At 37.2% G+C, this 17,082-nt stretch overlaps 1 protein-coding gene across 2 annotated transcripts in view; it reads left to right on the top strand.

The window, feature by feature from the left end:
• Positions 1-17,082, top strand: part of plce1 (phospholipase C, epsilon 1) — a 105,008-nt gene that overhangs the window by 34,249 nt on the left and 53,677 nt on the right. For both annotated transcript variants that reach the window (XM_066664983.1, XM_066664982.1), the window contains one exon: positions 13,038-13,345. In XM_066664983.1, the coding sequence (XP_066521080.1) occupies positions 13,038-13,345 (308 nt within the window). The remainder of the gene's footprint in view (positions 1-13,037; positions 13,346-17,082) is intronic.

The raw sequence follows: 17,082 nt of genomic DNA, 5'->3' as shown, positions 1-17,082 counted from the left end.
GTGTAGCACATTGTGTTTTTTTTTTTTATTATTTTTTCCCACACAAACGAATTCCATAGAAGCATAATTATGAAAACTGTGAAACATCATGTAATTTACACATGAAAGCTTTAGATTTGCAGTTCCTTAATTAAGTAGTAATTTTTTTTTATCATTTGGCCTAGTGATCGACCGATATGGGTTTTTTAATGGCCGATGCCGATTTTTAGACAGCAGTAGTGGCCGATGGCCAATATGTAAAGCCGATATTCCCATTCCTCAGGCAGTGAATAAACTAGAGGCATTATCATGATTTATTTTTACAGAAAACCCTTCAAATTTGAAAAAGAAACCATTTAGAGATCCTGAAATATATATGAAGTGGTCCAAAGTTTATGATAACCACAAAAAAATGTAGGAAAAAAAAGTTAGAAAAAAAAATAGTAGTGACTATAAACTGAAGAGTTCATGAGTCCCATTACTTTTTTCTCTATAAACTTGTGTCTCCAGGGGTCTACTTTCATCAGGTAAAATTTGGAGTTGATACCTCCTACTGATCTGAAGTTATTGAAGCTGGAGCAGACAGTGGACAGATGGCCTCTCCAAGTGTCTCTTTAGACCCCAAGCTCTCCATAAGGAAAATGATTACTTTTACTGCAAATATACAGTGTATATATCTTGTCTAGACCTAATGTCAACATCTTAGTGTTTTTCTTTACTTTCTATGAGAAACTAGTCTCCTGTCCCTCACCAAGTGGCCATTTACCCCTCACCAAACTGTAAAAACCCTTAGTTATGGTGTGTTATATTCTGATGTACTGAGTTTATTTCTGATGTACAGTGTTCCTTTAAATGTCTGACAGGTTAAAAGGCGAGAGCTGCACTCTGATTGGCTGTAGAGCAAGGCAACCTCCCCCACACCCCTGCTGCATTTAAATGTCCTCAGTGTGGGAAATGTAACTAGTAAAATACATCTAAGCTTTGAAACATGTTTATTGACTTGATTATTGTTTGTGGAGCTTGTGGCTGTCAAACAGAACCGTTTGAGTTTCTCTCGTGGTGTCTGGGTCTGGGTCTGTTAGACGCTGAAAACATATGCGCTCTGCTGCATGTTTGTCCCACCTCCTTGGGTGCACATTGCCATAACTCTGCTCCTGATTGGTCTACAGACTTGATTGACATGTCGTTGGAAAGCTGAGAGCCAGTAGGTAGAACACAGCAGTGCTCCACGGGGATCATATTTTAATTATTTTTTGAAAATGTGTACTATTTTTTCGAGATTTTTTTTTCGGCTAGTACTCTTGACACAAACAATAGGATTACTCACGACCGGTTTGATGGAGAAGTTTGACTCAGATTTAGTCTCGTTTTGAAGGGGACTGTCTAAGGTAAGCGCTGCTTTGCTAACTTTGTGTGTGAGCCTCTTGTGGGCTCTTCAGGCTTCGAGAAGCAGCGGTTTTGTCATTGATGTGGAAGAAACCTGAAGTTTGGAATATCTTATTTTTTTGGCTTTAATTCCTCAGTCCTACATTTTAGTGTATATCCTCGTGATCCTGAGAGTCTGACTGTTCAATTGGTGTAAGATATGTACACACTGACTCAAATAGGAAAAATCAGAAAATCTGTACTGTCACTAATATTTTTTCATAACAATTTCCAATAACAGCAAAAATACTTATTTATCAAGTGAGATTATAAATAAAATGATTAAATCAATGAAAATCAGTCACTTTAAGCTTTAATTTGGTACATTGACTGTTAACTTTGGACATGTAGTATTTGAGATATACTGATGGAAATAATGAGTGTTTTTTTTTATAGGCACCGCCGACCAGTGAGCGAAGTAAGAGGCTAAATAACGCTGGGTTTCTAGGTTACAACTATCAACTCAGTCGTTTATGATGCAGATTATTGAGTGTATGTTACAAAGAGCAGCCAGTAACAAATAGTGAGAGCTGAAGAAGGATTAAATAAATCATACCGTTTTCTCTGATGAGACAGCATGCAGCTATCGGTTATATCGGCTATAATATCGGCCTCTTGCGCTAATATATCGGCCGATGCCGATTATATAAAAAATGCCAAAAATCAATAATTTGGCCTACCACCTCTGTTTGTCAACATTCTGCTAAATAAGATGGTTCCATTCCTTCAAACATTTTTCCTAGTAATTTTTGGACCAAATTTTCTCTGGTCCTTGAGCTGGTTTTGTTCAGGATTTTGGTGCTATCCAGTGAATCAGCCCACATTTCCTCTCATTTTAATGGGGTCCAAGGTTGCCTCAATCCAGAGCTGCTGTCTGTTTTAAACAGGACAGTGCCAGAGCCAAAGATAAGTGTATATTATCAGGAAGGGGTCATGTCATGTATTCCATTGACCACAGTAATTCCCGGTGGAGTGGACTACACAGAGGATGTGGACATCTTAAATAAGATTTCAAACTGTAGGGAGTGAAGCGATCAGTTTAAATGGAACTTCATGGAAAGTAGTGAGGAATGGTTTATCGCTGAACAGGAAGTTGAAAGTAATTTATCCATTGCATTTTAATTTACTGAAAACAAAACCAAACATGGCAACAAAAGCCTTTCCAGCAATAGTGGCTAACATTACAAAAAATGCAGCTCTCTGCTTTACTCCAGAAAACCCTCCACTCCACCCTTATTCAGGCTCTCAATCATAAAAGTATCTGAATGAATGAAACTAAAACAGTCAAACAATACATTTCTTCTCTTTAATAACTTATGTACTTCCTCTGGAAACTAGACTCGCTGAATATCTTTCTATAAGAAATGCCCATTACGACCCATTTTTATTTTCAAGCTTTCTTGAACTGTGATCATGAGTCGTGTGTTTTGTGTCTGTCTGTTTTAATGCTTTTTTTGGTTGCTATTTTTGTCTTATTGACATATTTTATATGAAGCACTTTATCTTTGAAAAGATTGATTACTTACTTACCACAGAGTGTAGTGATGGCATAGTTAATTTTATCAGCTTTGCACCTCCAGTTGGACTACCTCCAAGAAGCACTGCTTAACCCGTGCATACACTGTGCCCTTAAGAGAGGTTAGCGAGAAAAGCCATGCTGTGAGCCACAATGTTCTGCAAGGACAGCAGCCTGGAGATTTTAAAGCAGATGTGTGTTTGATGTTGATACTGAATGAGTTCCTCAGCAGAACCCTCAACCCACCTACCTTGGGGTGAAGCTCAGAATATTCACAGACTATCACTGCTGAGGTAAAATTTTATTTGGGATGGCCTTATTCAAAGCCCATTATTGTTGGTGAAAATGCACCTACCTGGAACTGAATTGGTTACACACTGGTTGAATTGGGCAATCAGACACTCTCCTGCCCTGCTGTCTTGTAAGTGCAGGTGTCTTTGCTAGGTTACATGTGTATGTGGTGGAGTAATACTTGAATCTTTGGTCTGAGTGTCATTATCGTGAAGGGCCAGAGCTAACTGTGGTATATTTGTTTTCATTTGGCGCATTTAGTAGTGTGTGTACTACTACGAGGCTGTGTATATCTCCACTGGATCTCAGAATGCATTTGTATTGAACAGCTGAATAATGTGAGTGTCGTTAAGGCACAAAATGAGTTTCAATTGCATGTTTTGGTCAGACAAAAACATGGACACACTAAACAAAACTTTTTTGGATGCTTCAAACTTTGAGGCAGTATAAAAGACAGAAATGATATGCTTAGTGTAGTAAACATAAATATAAGCTAAAATTTAAACATATGTGATTCCCACTATGTTTTATCCCTAAGCACACTCTAGCATACTATGTAGGGTATCAGAAAATGGAAAAGCCAGTTCAGTACCTTTGCTCACTCTTGTTTTGAAATGGATTAAGCAGAAAATATAGTGATGAATTACCACAGAAATTCATTTGTAACTTGAGTTGTTTTAGTTTTGCAGCACGTTCTTTCTGTTGTCTAAAAAAACGTAGACACAAAATTCTGTATGACTGCTTTGTAAAAACACCAGTTATAAAAAGCACTCTAAAAATAAAATATAGGATGTTTTTAAATTGTTACATATGCTTCACCTACATCCTTTCCATTCTTCTTAAGATTGGCTTAAAATGGAATGAGCCATGGATATTATATGTAAGGGACAGTTGGAGGTGGGGGTGGGGAGGGTATGGGAGAGAGAGAAATGCATGGTGTGAGGTTGTATTCTCTGATCAGTCAGCAGCTGAGCTGGAGTTTAAGTGACACTTAAAGCATCTGGCTGGGTCCGCGCACCTGCCTCTCACTATGAGACACACACACTCATACACAGTGGAAGACCAGCTCAGCAGTAAGTCACCTTTTTTGTATTATTTATTTTTCTGAGCTGGTGCGGTTTTTGTATTGTGTGGATCTCCAGTGCTGTTGTAGAGTTTTACAGCATTTACCAGATGCTCCTATTCTTATAAATATGGCCTATATTGTCTGTGTAAAGGATATATTATGTATGATAGAATATAATCTTAACCAGCAAAAGGTCACTGCTGTCTAGAAAGTGAGACCGATTTTATTAGATTTGACTTATGTAACTTTCACGTTAGGGTAATGTCTGTCTTTCATATCTGTAATATAAGATTGTTCTTGAATAATTTTATACACGTTTAATGGAAGGTTTGTTGTCCAGCGGAAAATGCTAGAAGAATCCTGTTTAGCTGGAACAAAAACATAAGGTGAGATGTTTTGTCTACTGCTCACTAGCATCTGTTACAAATATGTTTCACAAAGGTACAACTGAAAATCACTGGAGGATTCCATGGTGATTACTGCCTGTTTATTTCTTTGGCCAGTTACACCTGGTTGGTACATAATCTGTCTTTATGTTTATTGCTTGGTGTATATTAGAGATGTTCTTTTCCACAGTGGACACAAACATGTGAAGCATCCAAAGACTGAAGAACAGGAATGGAATGCACTCACTCTCAGGAAAAGATATCCTATTATATTGGAGGCACTGTGGGAAAAGCAAGGCTTAAAATGCTTCTCATTTAATGTCACACATTTGCTTTGGTGCTAATGTCTTTTTCAGACAGTCAGAATGTACTCTTAGAAACTGCGGTGTGTTATGCAATGTTGCATGTGTGTTTTGTAGGTAGTAAATTCTTGCATGGATTGCAAACAGAATTGTAACAGAATCTTATTTTTTTTGTTATATTTATATATTTATTTAAAAAATATGATACAGTGAATAAAGTGGTTATGTGGACATTGCAATGTGTGAATTTATAAAGTGCCAGGGTTGTTGTGACATGTGAGAAATATCTTTATCAAGCAAAGAAGTTCTTTAAATATGTTCTGTGTAATGGCTGATGTGTCATGAAGATGTACAAGCTGGCAATTTAAATGCAGAAACCTTGTAGTAAATATCCATAAAATTGAATTAATTTACCACTGATTACAAAATTATAAATATCCATCTTAGTACCAGATTAAATAAAGTGTTATATAAATCTAAATTTCATACATAGATAGCAGGTAAAAACAATTAGAAAATCAAGCCCATAATGCTGTAACCTCCATGGATAAACAATGAGGCTAGAATGAGATCAAACTGGAGTTCATACTCTTGAAATATGGCTCTGTCAATGGATAAACCTTAAACATATATTAGTTCACTTTACCACAGGAAGTTCACCCAGACAGATTTAAGCAGGTTTATTACAAAAAGCCGGATCTCCACTGAGATGAACAGCAGCATCCCTAACACTAGGACACATGCATAAGAATCAAGTACTGCACATACATAAACATCAGCAGCTCGCTGCTTTAATGAAGCACTCATTTTCAGCCCATTCTTCTAACATCAAAAGCTGCTGTTTGCTGAAGGAGTGGAGCACAGCGCCAACTACATGACATGGCTAACAAATCCCAGCAAACCCAGGGCATCTGCATTATAGAGCAGGGCATGATGCAACATACATTTTCTAATGGTATTAACAGTAAATATTCAGCAGAATATTACAGAAAGGCTTGCTTCCCATAATTAAAACCACCAGTCCAGATTTAAATGTCGTAGGGAATATTTGATATGCTTTAATAAAGTACATTACAAACCCCAATTCCTAGAATTCTCAGCAAATATGTAAATAAAAACAATGCATTGATATGCTAATAATTTAAACCATTTATTTATACTGTTTTATATTTAAAACAGTACAAAGACAATATTTCAATGAATAAAACAAAAAAAAAATGTAGTTTTGAAAAATATGTGCTAGTTTTGAGTCTTGAATCTGTTTATTGAAAAAGCGTGGCGTATCATGATTAGGAGAAACAGATGACAACCAGACTGTTGAACAGCTCGGGAAGTGGGGTCCATGACTTCCCAAGATGACTGGTGGCTAGCCCTTAAACCGTTTTGGGGATTTATGTTTTAGTGACTGACTTGAGCAAAGATTTAATCACGACCTAACAAGGGTGTAGAGAACAGAACATGGTAGTGTTTCAGGCTTGGTGTGTGGTAGATTTGCCAGAGCGCCTATCGACCATCACCCAAATCTTCCTGACAGTGAATTGGCACTCTGGCAAATCTTCCATACAACTAGCCTGAAACACTACCATGTTCTGTTCTGTTCTCTACACCCTTGTTAGGTTGTGAATAAATAAAGAGTTCCCCCTCGTGGGTCGTTGCCCCACATTACCGTTACATTACCGTAACATAAAATCTGTTCCACCAACTGATAGTAGCCTAATGAAGTCCAAGCTGGCTGTAGTGTTCCCCTTGTTTGCTTTTTACAGCTGGTGTTATCACAAAGCCTTGAGCAAGCAAGTGGCAAATAAAAAAACTCTAAAGCATGAAATCATGTCAGGATGTCAAAGACTCAAAAGGGGAACCAATTGTCTTCTGATTGACACCAGAAGAAAAATGTATGAACAAATAAACAAGTAAACGAGGAGCTGTATTTAAACAGTATGAATGAAGACATACAGAGACGCTGAGTGTCAAGTAACCTATATCGCCATGTTTTGAATGTGCTAGTATTCTTAATATAATGGTATTAAACTGCAGTCCCATCTGTCAGTCAGTAGGCATGAAGGGCAGTGGTGGATGCAGATGGCTCAATAAGAGGGAAAAAAGAACCCCAAATCTTGAGGCTTTATTAGCAGACTAAGATTACTACAAGCCTACAATAAAAAAACATTTAGTCAAAGTTTGAAAGATACAGTATACATGTATTTATATTTATAACAGTTAGATGGAGGCCTACTGCAGGATGCACAAATCAGGCAAGTTTTACACCTCCTTTTTCCTGGTGTTCCGGCTGTCTCCATGGCGCTAAGAACCACAGGAGGAGCTGCTGTGTTTCCTGTGACAGTTGACATTGACCAGGCTTCTGAGGCTGGGTATTTATTTTGTTTACTTTCTTCCACTTCATCCGTTGTCCCTTTACAGCAGGGACAAAGAAGCAGAACCTCAGAAGCTACACTAGGGTATACGTCTCTCATAGCAAGGCAGTTAATATTTTAAATGGAAAAGATGGATTTCCCTCTCTCTTTGATCACTGAATAATTGAGGTGATGCAGTGTCTTAAGCCCTGTACGAGGATCAAATGAAAAGTTCTCAATAGAATTTTTTTTTCAGCCTACGCAGATGTTCTTACTTTTATACCAGTTGCAGACGACAACAATGTGATTCTGTTGTAATAGTGTTTCTGTTGTAATAGTGTTTCTGTTGTAATTACTTTGTGATAAAACTGCATTTATTGCTTGCGCTATACACTCAAATAGACCTTAATATAAGCTGACAATAATAATAATTTGGTATTTAAAATAGAAATTGTGGGAGGTAGAGAGAACCAGCAGTCAGTTTCCAAACAGAAACTGACTGGACTCTTCAAAAATCAGGAGTTTGGCTCAGTATGATATGTCACGTTTTGTCATCAAAAATCCTATCTTAATGTAACATATTTTTGGAAGTTCATTGATCTTATAAATAACTGTATTATTAACTGGACATTTCAAACAGATCTCTGTTCTAACTAGAATTTGTTTTATTTTTTTATAATCTGATTCTCTACTCCATTAAGCCATGAGAACCTTTGGGTTCTGTGTTTTACAGAAGGTTCAATGTGTGTGTCTTTTATTTGACATTCTATATCGGTAAGCCCTGAGATCCAGATAAAATTTCATAGAACCAGTAATCTTCAGTAATATAAGAATATACTAAATTCTTATATTACTGAAGATTGCTGGTTCTATGAAGTTTTATCTGATGTGCTAGATCAATGGTTCCTATGGGCCTGGAGCTGTCGCACAGGGAGCATAGCAAAGCATTGTAACGGAGCTCTGGAATGTTCATAGTAAAAATGAACATTACAGAGCTCCGTTATGAAAATGTTACTCGTTCCAAAATGATTATTACTAGTAAAAATGGACTTGTTGCTAGTAATAAATGCATTTGGAGAGCTCTACAACTCAATCCTTAACTGTCAAAGCACATTCAACACATGCTAAGTTCCACCAGCTAGCACACCCACTTCATCCTATCTGGCGCTTTCCTTAGACTACATTTCAGTTCAAAAGTCACTCATGGTGTCTAAAATTATTTATTTTTTAATTTTTTTTGTTTTATATAACTTTGCTTCTGAGCTGCTCTGTGTAGCAGCCTGTTGTTTAGCAGGTCAGAATGTTCCTCACCAGAGATCCTTCTAAACTGATACTCCATTGATACTGATACTGATACTCGCCCAGCACTCCCCTCACACAGACACCACCAGCCTTTTCCCACCTATGTCCCTGACATAAATATGTTTAAGATGCAAATATATAATGAACCCTCCATGAATAGAAAGCTTTAAAAGCTAATGATGACTAGTAAGAATCAGAATTGTAGATCTCTTAATCTATATTTTAGAGCTCCACAAAATAGAGATCTGTAAAACTATAATTGTTGATATCACAATTGAAATTATTACTAGTTTTATTTAAATATTTACTAATGTAAATATATTTACATATATCTACAATTTCATTTTTACTAGTACAAATGTAATTACTAGTAGAATGTAATTATTTCTAGTAAGAGTTGTAGTTTTAAATATCAATAATGTTATTCTTACTAGTCAAAACTGAATTGTAGATATCTAAAATTAAATTTTAGAGCTCTGAAACCTCAAATATTTCTAATGCATATTTTACTAGTAAAAACTTAGAGAGACCTTGAATTAGTATATTTACTAGTCAGAATTACATTGTAGATATCTGAAATTACATTTGTACTAGTAAAAATATAATTATGAATATGAGAGGTTGAAATTCAAATCAATGGAGAATTATGACTAGTCAGAATTTCATTATGGGTATATAGGTCTATATATTTACTAGTAAAAATGTCAGCTTTGAAATGCAGTAGAATATGTTTTATTTTTTTTTTGTGTGTGTTAATATATATATATAGGGTGCTCTGTGCTTCTACGTTGGTCGCCTAGGCAAAGTGCTTCTGGTGAGAATCACAGCCCCTTGCTCCAGCCTCTTTCACCTCACACTCTACTTCTGGAGACATAGTTTGAGTTTGAGGCATTGTTTTATTTACACACTTGATTATTTGTCAAACCAGTTTAATTTCATATATTAAAAACAACGTTATATATAGGCAAAATAAGAGAAGTTGTTCCAAAGCATGTTCTTCCCTTAAAACTCTTTTGGTACACAAGTATTTAAGTAATGTGCAAGTTATAAAATCTTTTTATATCTTGCTGGCTACTTTGGAGAACAGCAGAACTTGTTACATGTGGCATGGTCGGGAAATATCTTAATTTGACATATTTAGGAGGTGTTGAGGACTCGGGGTGTGTACACAATGCCTCTGCAGTTTTTACCTACAAGAATATGTGAAAAAATCAAAAGATCTTTTTTGTTTTGTTTTAATTTGTTTTGTTAAAACACTTATTTACTTTCAAATTAAATTAAAGTCATCATGTATTTCCTTTATAGCTCTTGAAATAAAACACGAAACATGTTTCTGTTCTGTTAACTAACTAATTATAATGTTTTGTTAGTTGCCTGCTCACTTGAGGTCACAGAGCTGGCATGACACGACCAGGAGAGAAATGGGTTTATTGCCTTGGAAATTCAAGCAGTATTTTACATTTAAGCAAGAAAAAGGAGAAACATTGGTCATTGCTTTCAGTGTGCCGAGACGTCTTAAAGTGTTGTTTTGTTTTTTGTTTTTTAAAATGTGTTTGTTTGACACTGGGTGCTTAGTTTTTTGTTGCAATTTTTAACATCAAACAAAACGTCTTTTATAAAAAAGAATGTGTTCTATTCACAGTTCCCAATTGTCCACCCTTTTGTACCTAAATTGTGTAACAGTGTATATTTCACCCTTCAGATCCACTTTAAATGGTGCTATAAATAATAACATAATAACATAAAATAATAACAGTAACTAACAAAACAGAATATTTTAGATGTATCTTAAACTTTTCACTCATAAATAAAAATAGTTATGGGAATAATATTAATATCTTTACCAATAAATTATTTGTATATCGGTTGTGTTTATATACTCTTTAATAATCTTTAATCCTTTACAGCTAATGTTGTATACATCCAAGAAATCTCTAATGCATTCATCTAGTAACCGCTAGTCTAACGGTTAATAAGCCAGCTACAAAGATTTTATGAGGGAGGGTATCACCTGGGACTGTGTACAAGTTGTATGGCTGGAGGCTACTAAGAGTGATGTATTTTATAGTTTTCTACTGAGGCATAAAATCCACAAGACAATTAAATGCTGAATATGAATATATTGTTTAAGTATACAAACAGAAACACCACGTAAAGTAATTCACAATAACCCCCCCCCCACCAATCCACACACAGAGCCACCAAACAGACAACACAGACAACTCCCAAATAACCAGTCAACAAACAACCAAGTTACCTCCCTACTGACCCCAAAAGGATGGGAGGAGGAACTGTATCCAAAATTGTCTAGAGTCTAGATTACTGGTAACCAGATTGGTTACAAGTTGCTACATTAGAAGAACACAACAAAATATTCTTCTTTAATATGCAGGGTGTAATTGCTGCATTCACAGTAATGTAATGGAATATGTTACAAAATACATTTTAGGGCATATATTTTGTATTATATAACAGAATACATTTTGAAAGGGGCAATTGTTGCGATAACTGCTAAGTTGACTTGTTCACTGGACAAATTAAGAACGAGCCATTTAGACTATTGGCACATCGCACTGTGCAAATTAATCAGGAATCTAACTTGACAGTGTCATCTAACGTAGAAGAATTTTATTTCTGTGGTCACCTCATGTAGAAATACCACCAGTAACCACTAAAGCTTTCTCTTTATCTACATACTGTACAGTATTGTGGAGAGCTTTTTCCTGGAGTTCATTATAAAGGTCTTCTTTAATAAACCTTTAAAGAAAAAAATACTTTGCCTCTACAGCGAATCAACAATCAACTGTGGTCATAAACAAATAAACTGTCATTGAGTCGCCCTCACAGATATATTGAAGAGAGACCAGCTTTATCACTATGTATATAAAATTCTATACATTTTTCACTCTTCAGTCTTCAGGTGCAGGAGTTCCAGAATTAAGAGTATTGTGAAGTTTATGGAAATCGTGCTGACTGGATCGCTAGCTGCTGTCTCAACAAGGCTCTGGCTGCTCAGGGTATTCGTACAGGGTGCCCTACTCACTATATACTTCACTCCATAGTGAGCAATATAGGGAATAGTGTAGGGGGCCATTTGGATCCCTCCCGGAACCCACTGAGAATGTACTGAAGGCCCTGCAGCTTAAAAAGGAGCCTAAAAAATGAGATGAGAATTCTTGAAATTGCCCAAAAAAGAGGCAGGACTGTATGGAAGTAAACTTAATGCGGATAGGGCTGTAAGGCAGTGTTAGAGGCAGGACAACACTTCGGACAGAGCTTGGATAATACAGAGCCATGGGTTTTTACTGTAGTAGAATGAAAGAAAAAAAATGTCCTCTCTTTCCATTTTGATGGTGTGTCTCCTTATTGCCCTGGATCATTAACTTATAAACTGCTTAATATAGAAACTTCATTTAAACTTTGTTGCATATGTCTTGTAAATGGCATGATAGCTATGATTTTCTCAACACTTTCATGTGTTCCCATATACATATAAAAAGCCACTGTGGCATCATCAGCAAGTTCAACTGGTTTGAAATAGCTTGAACAAGTTTCTTCTCTCTCTGTCCCACGCAGTAACTGTAATACTTGAGTCTCCAAAACGTCTGTCTGCCTGTCTGTCGGTTGATCTCTCTGTCGCAACCCTTTAGCATCTACTTGGAAAACAACAGCAATGACATAGGAGCCATCTGGGACACCATAGCAACCATATATCAACTCTTTATTAACCACTTGGGATGCCATAGTGATGGCCTAGCAACACATTAGCAACTACCTGGAATTTGGTAGCAACTGCCTACCAACTACTTAGCGCCACCATAGCAAACACCTGGGATACCTTAGCAACTGCCTAGCAATACATTATCCACCATATTGGATACAACAGCAACAGCCTAGTGACATAACAACAACCTTGTAGATTCTGTCTTTTGCTTTATCTGATGTTCTAGAGCAATAAACCTTGAAAAGCCTGGTTCCTTTGTATGTTTTGTCTGATGTTTCTGATTAATCAGCCATGGGAATTGTGTGGCCACTGTAATTAATGATGTTTCTAGGTTCTTTGCATATAGTTTTATTGGATGTCATAGAGCATTAAATCTGTGAACCTAACTGAAGATTTTGGGTTCAGTGGGTTGTTTTATGCAAAGTTCTAGATAAAGAACGTTCTCAGAATCCATGTCTTCGTATCTAGTTATAGCTTGTGGCTTCTGTGTGTTTTTGTCTGATGTTATAGATCAGTATTCCCCGAGAACCTGTGTTTCTTTCTGGTCTTACTGATGCTTGTGTATTCTGTGTTTTCTCTGATGCTTTGGATGAATCTTGAGTACCTGTGTATTCTCAGTTGTAACCGAAGCCTCTGGATTTTCTCTCTCTCTCTCTTTCTCTTTCTCCTTCTCTCACTCTCTCTCTCTCTCTCAGAGATCTGCAGCTCGATGGCAGGTTCTAGCCCTATCTCTCCAGGAGTGATTGTGAGTAAAGATCTCACTGAACTGCGGCATCTGATCCAGTTTCCGGAAGAAATCGCAAGCATCCTGACAGAGCAAGAGCAGCAGCTCTATCGCCAAGTTTTTCCGCTAGACTATCTCTGCTTTCTCACTCAGGACCTGAGTGAATCAGAGAGACAACGACAACACCCCCACCTCCGAGCAACTCTGTCTGCCCCCACCATCTCCAGTCGCAGCCACAAACACAACACAGTGGAGGACCTTGTCACTCGCTTCAACGAGGTCAGGAAAATTTTGATTCTGAACCTGAACTTTTCAGTTTGTGATTAAAGGAATTAATTCATAAATAATGCTGGTGCTTTAAGACATAAATACAGTCCGTTGGAGGCACTTGACCATATAAAATTACTGGCTTCTAAGGCCTATATTTATACAATGTATGTGCTTCCTCTCATAGTAAGTGAATTTCATAAATTGAAATTACGGTCAATGTTTTGCCATTATTTTTATATATGATTGGCAATGTATGAGGATTCATTAAAACACAGCTCTACTCTACCCTTTATAAACATGTGGAGACTCTAGATATTTTTAGTCACTTGTTCATGTATAAATTCATAAATAAATAATTGCTGTGCAAAGAAAAACATGTAATTCTACAAAATTTGTTGAAGGAAAAAACATATCTTTCAGTGAAGGTCAATGAAAACGCTTTTATTCCAAGTAATTATGAAGCAATTCTTTTGGTCCATTCATTATGAAATTTTCACACAGCAGCTGTCCTTCAAATTGTGTGAAAAATTCATGATGATTATGGCGTCAATATAGGTTCTAAAGTTCTAAGAACCAAAAAACAGAATCCATAGCCAATAAATTACATTTTGTAGTTGAGACAACTGTTATTAATATTGAGAGTTATAAAAACAGGGTTGTAAACAGAATATTTCTGTATATAACAGTTTATTTTAAGATTAATATTCTCGAATAATCCGTTTTCGTTTTTATTCCACCGTTTCTCAGTTGCGCTTCTCTCAGTCTCTCAGTCTTCTCTCACTTTCACCTCCAGAAGTTTCTCACTTTTGACTTTTGACGGTGTTGGGATCTAGACAGTCATTGGCTGCTAAAGTTAAGCCCTGCCCACCCAGCAGATTCTGCACACCCTGACCCTGATTGCAAAATGACTCTAAGCTTCTATGAGGAACTGTGCATTACTAAAAGACATAATCGTTAATAAATATTTGATATGTTACCTGTATTTGCCGGTCGGTCTTTTTCCAGTCAAGGTAAGATTGCCGCGCTCTCGCTGACGTAGCGGGGTGTGCAGAATCAGCTGACGTGCAGGTGTGTGACTTTGTGATGAACTGGCATCTTATCCACGGTGTTTTTCCTGCCTTGCACACAGTAGTAGGAGACTACTTATTAGTCCGGCGGGACAAAGGCGGGACTAGAATAATAACAAACATAGCCATGTGCTAAAAGAGCACATGACCGGGGAAAACAGACATGACGAGACGAGGGCGTGACACAAGGAAATAACAGAATGGGCTCAGGAATACTTCTAGAAAGCATTGTCAGTGAACACAATCCACCGTGCCATCCGCCGTTGCCAGCTGAAACTCTACAGTGCAAAGAGGAAGCCATTTCTAAGCAAGCTCCACAAGCTCAAAATGGAAGACTGTTCTGTGGTCAGATGAATCACGATTTGAAGTTCTTTATGTAACACTGGGACGCCATGTCATCCGGACCAGAGAGGACAAGGATAACCCAAGTTGTTATCAACGCTCCGTTCAGAAGCCTGCATCACTGATGGTATGGGGTTGCATGAGTGCTTGTGGCATGGGCAGCTTGCATGTCTGGAAAGGCACCATTAATGCAGAGAACTATGTTCAGGTTCTAGAACAACGTATGCTCCCATCTAGATGTCATCTCTTTTAGGGAAGACCCTGCATTTTTCAACAAGATAATGCCAGACCACATTCTGCAGCAATCACAACATCATAGCTACGTAGGAGAAGGATCCGGGTACTGAAATGGCAGCCTGCAGTCCAGATCTTTCATCTATAGAGAACATTTGGCGCATCATAAAGAGGAAGGTGCGACAAAGAAGGCCCAAGACGATTGAACAGTTAGAGGCCTGTATTAGACATGAACGGGAGAGCATTCCTATTTCTAAACTTGAGAAACTGGTCTCCTCTGTCCCCAGACAGCTGAGTGTTGTAAGAAGAAGGGGGGATGCCACACAGTGGTAAAAAATGGCCTTGTCCCAACTTTTTGTGGATTTGTTGACGCCATGAAATTTTGAATCAACATATTTTTCCCTTAAAATTATACATTCTCTCAGTTTAAACTTTTGATCTGTGAATTGTGTTCTATTCTGAATAAAATATTAGATGTTGGCACCTCATCACATCATTGCATTCAGTTTTTATTCACAATTTGTTTAGTGTCCCAACTTTTTTGGAATCCGGTTTGTAGTTGTAATTCAACCTTATATAACATACTTATAACATACTTGGATTAGGAGAGTGACCTTCACTCGTCACTGGGTGGTACATATTTGACCTTGAACACATTTTGATATATTTAATTTTTAATTGTATTTAATTATTTGTAATATCCTAAATTTGGGTATTATGCATTGCATTTAGCAATGTTTAAATAGAAATCACATGCCAGAAATATGATAAATAATGCCTCATAAAATCACCATGCTCTCATCAGAGCTCCCTAAAAATGTTCTTGGCATGGTCTTTATATTAATATTACGTTTTTTCTACATTACCACGACAACACACACCTTGAGACAGAACGTTTTTTTTATACTTTTTATTTTGAATTATGTTTGTGATTTTACAGATCTTTAGGGCTTCCTGAGGTTTTGATATCTGTAATCAATTTATCAGTCCTCTTCATCGATACCCAACATAATTGTGCATGTACGGAGACTTGAGATTATAGAGCCATATATCTCCAAAAATCCTGATGAGGATCAGAATTTGGGTTTACTCTGTTCGAGCCACAGAATGACTGTGAGCTCTGGAGCCAGCACAGGCAGCGAAATGAGCTCTGGTTTTACTCAGTGTGAGCCTTGTGTGAGCAGCCAAGTAGGCACTGGCTTTACTCAGCAGGAGCCTAGTGTGAGCAGTGGAGTAGGCACAAATTTTACTCATGGTGGGTCTCATGTGAGCCTAGGAATTATTGCCAGTTCAAGCAAGAGATTGCTCAGACTCAGAATATCTGTATGATTCGTATAATGCAAACAAGTGTTTTTTTAGCAGAAATAACAAAAAAACCCATAATAAGTTATTGTATAGGTTCCATATAAGTCAGAGTTATTTCGTGAATGATTATGGGCACATTCATTTAAAAAACACACACATGACATATAATGGATTCCTATAAGCAAACTATAAAACTTGAAGCATAAAAAAATAATGTACGACATCCTTTTCATGCAGGTTTTAAGTAATATTTTACATTACAACATATATGATACTGTACATGTACAACTCAGTGGTCGCCAACCAGTCGATCGCGATTGACAGTTGGATCCCCAAGACCATGCAAGTCGATTGTGATAAATCATGGCCACCTCAGTTATGGCATTTAAGTTACTATAGCTGTCATTCTGTATCCGCTGTGGTTCGTGAGCTACTTAAGCAGAGACATATAAAGCTTTGGTCACACAGGGTTTTTGTCCGCATATACTGACTGCTCTGTCTGTGCCCTCTCCAAGCTGACACTGCAGCATCGCTGACGGTTTCAGTTTCAAAATGTAAAATATTACATACATTTTTCATGATTACAGATTAAAACCCAGCGAGAGTCACACTATACTCCAGTGTTCTGTCGAGTTGTGCTACCCTGTGGAAATGTGCGACTATAGTGTCTTTACTTTTATAGGTACAGCTGCCTGAATAAAAGGTAGGGTATTTGGGTAAGCTTAAAGGAGTATATCAGAAAATGCTGCCAATAGAAAGAGATATGCACAGCCTAAATTCCCTTATGAAGGCAAAGAT

The sequence above is a fragment of the Hoplias malabaricus genome, chromosome 3 (genome assembly GCF_029633855.1).
Source record: "Hoplias malabaricus isolate fHopMal1 chromosome 3, fHopMal1.hap1, whole genome shotgun sequence".
NCBI classification, from domain to species: domain Eukaryota; kingdom Metazoa; phylum Chordata; class Actinopteri; order Characiformes; family Erythrinidae; genus Hoplias; species Hoplias malabaricus.
This window is presented reverse-complemented; position numbering and strand designations above follow the sequence as displayed.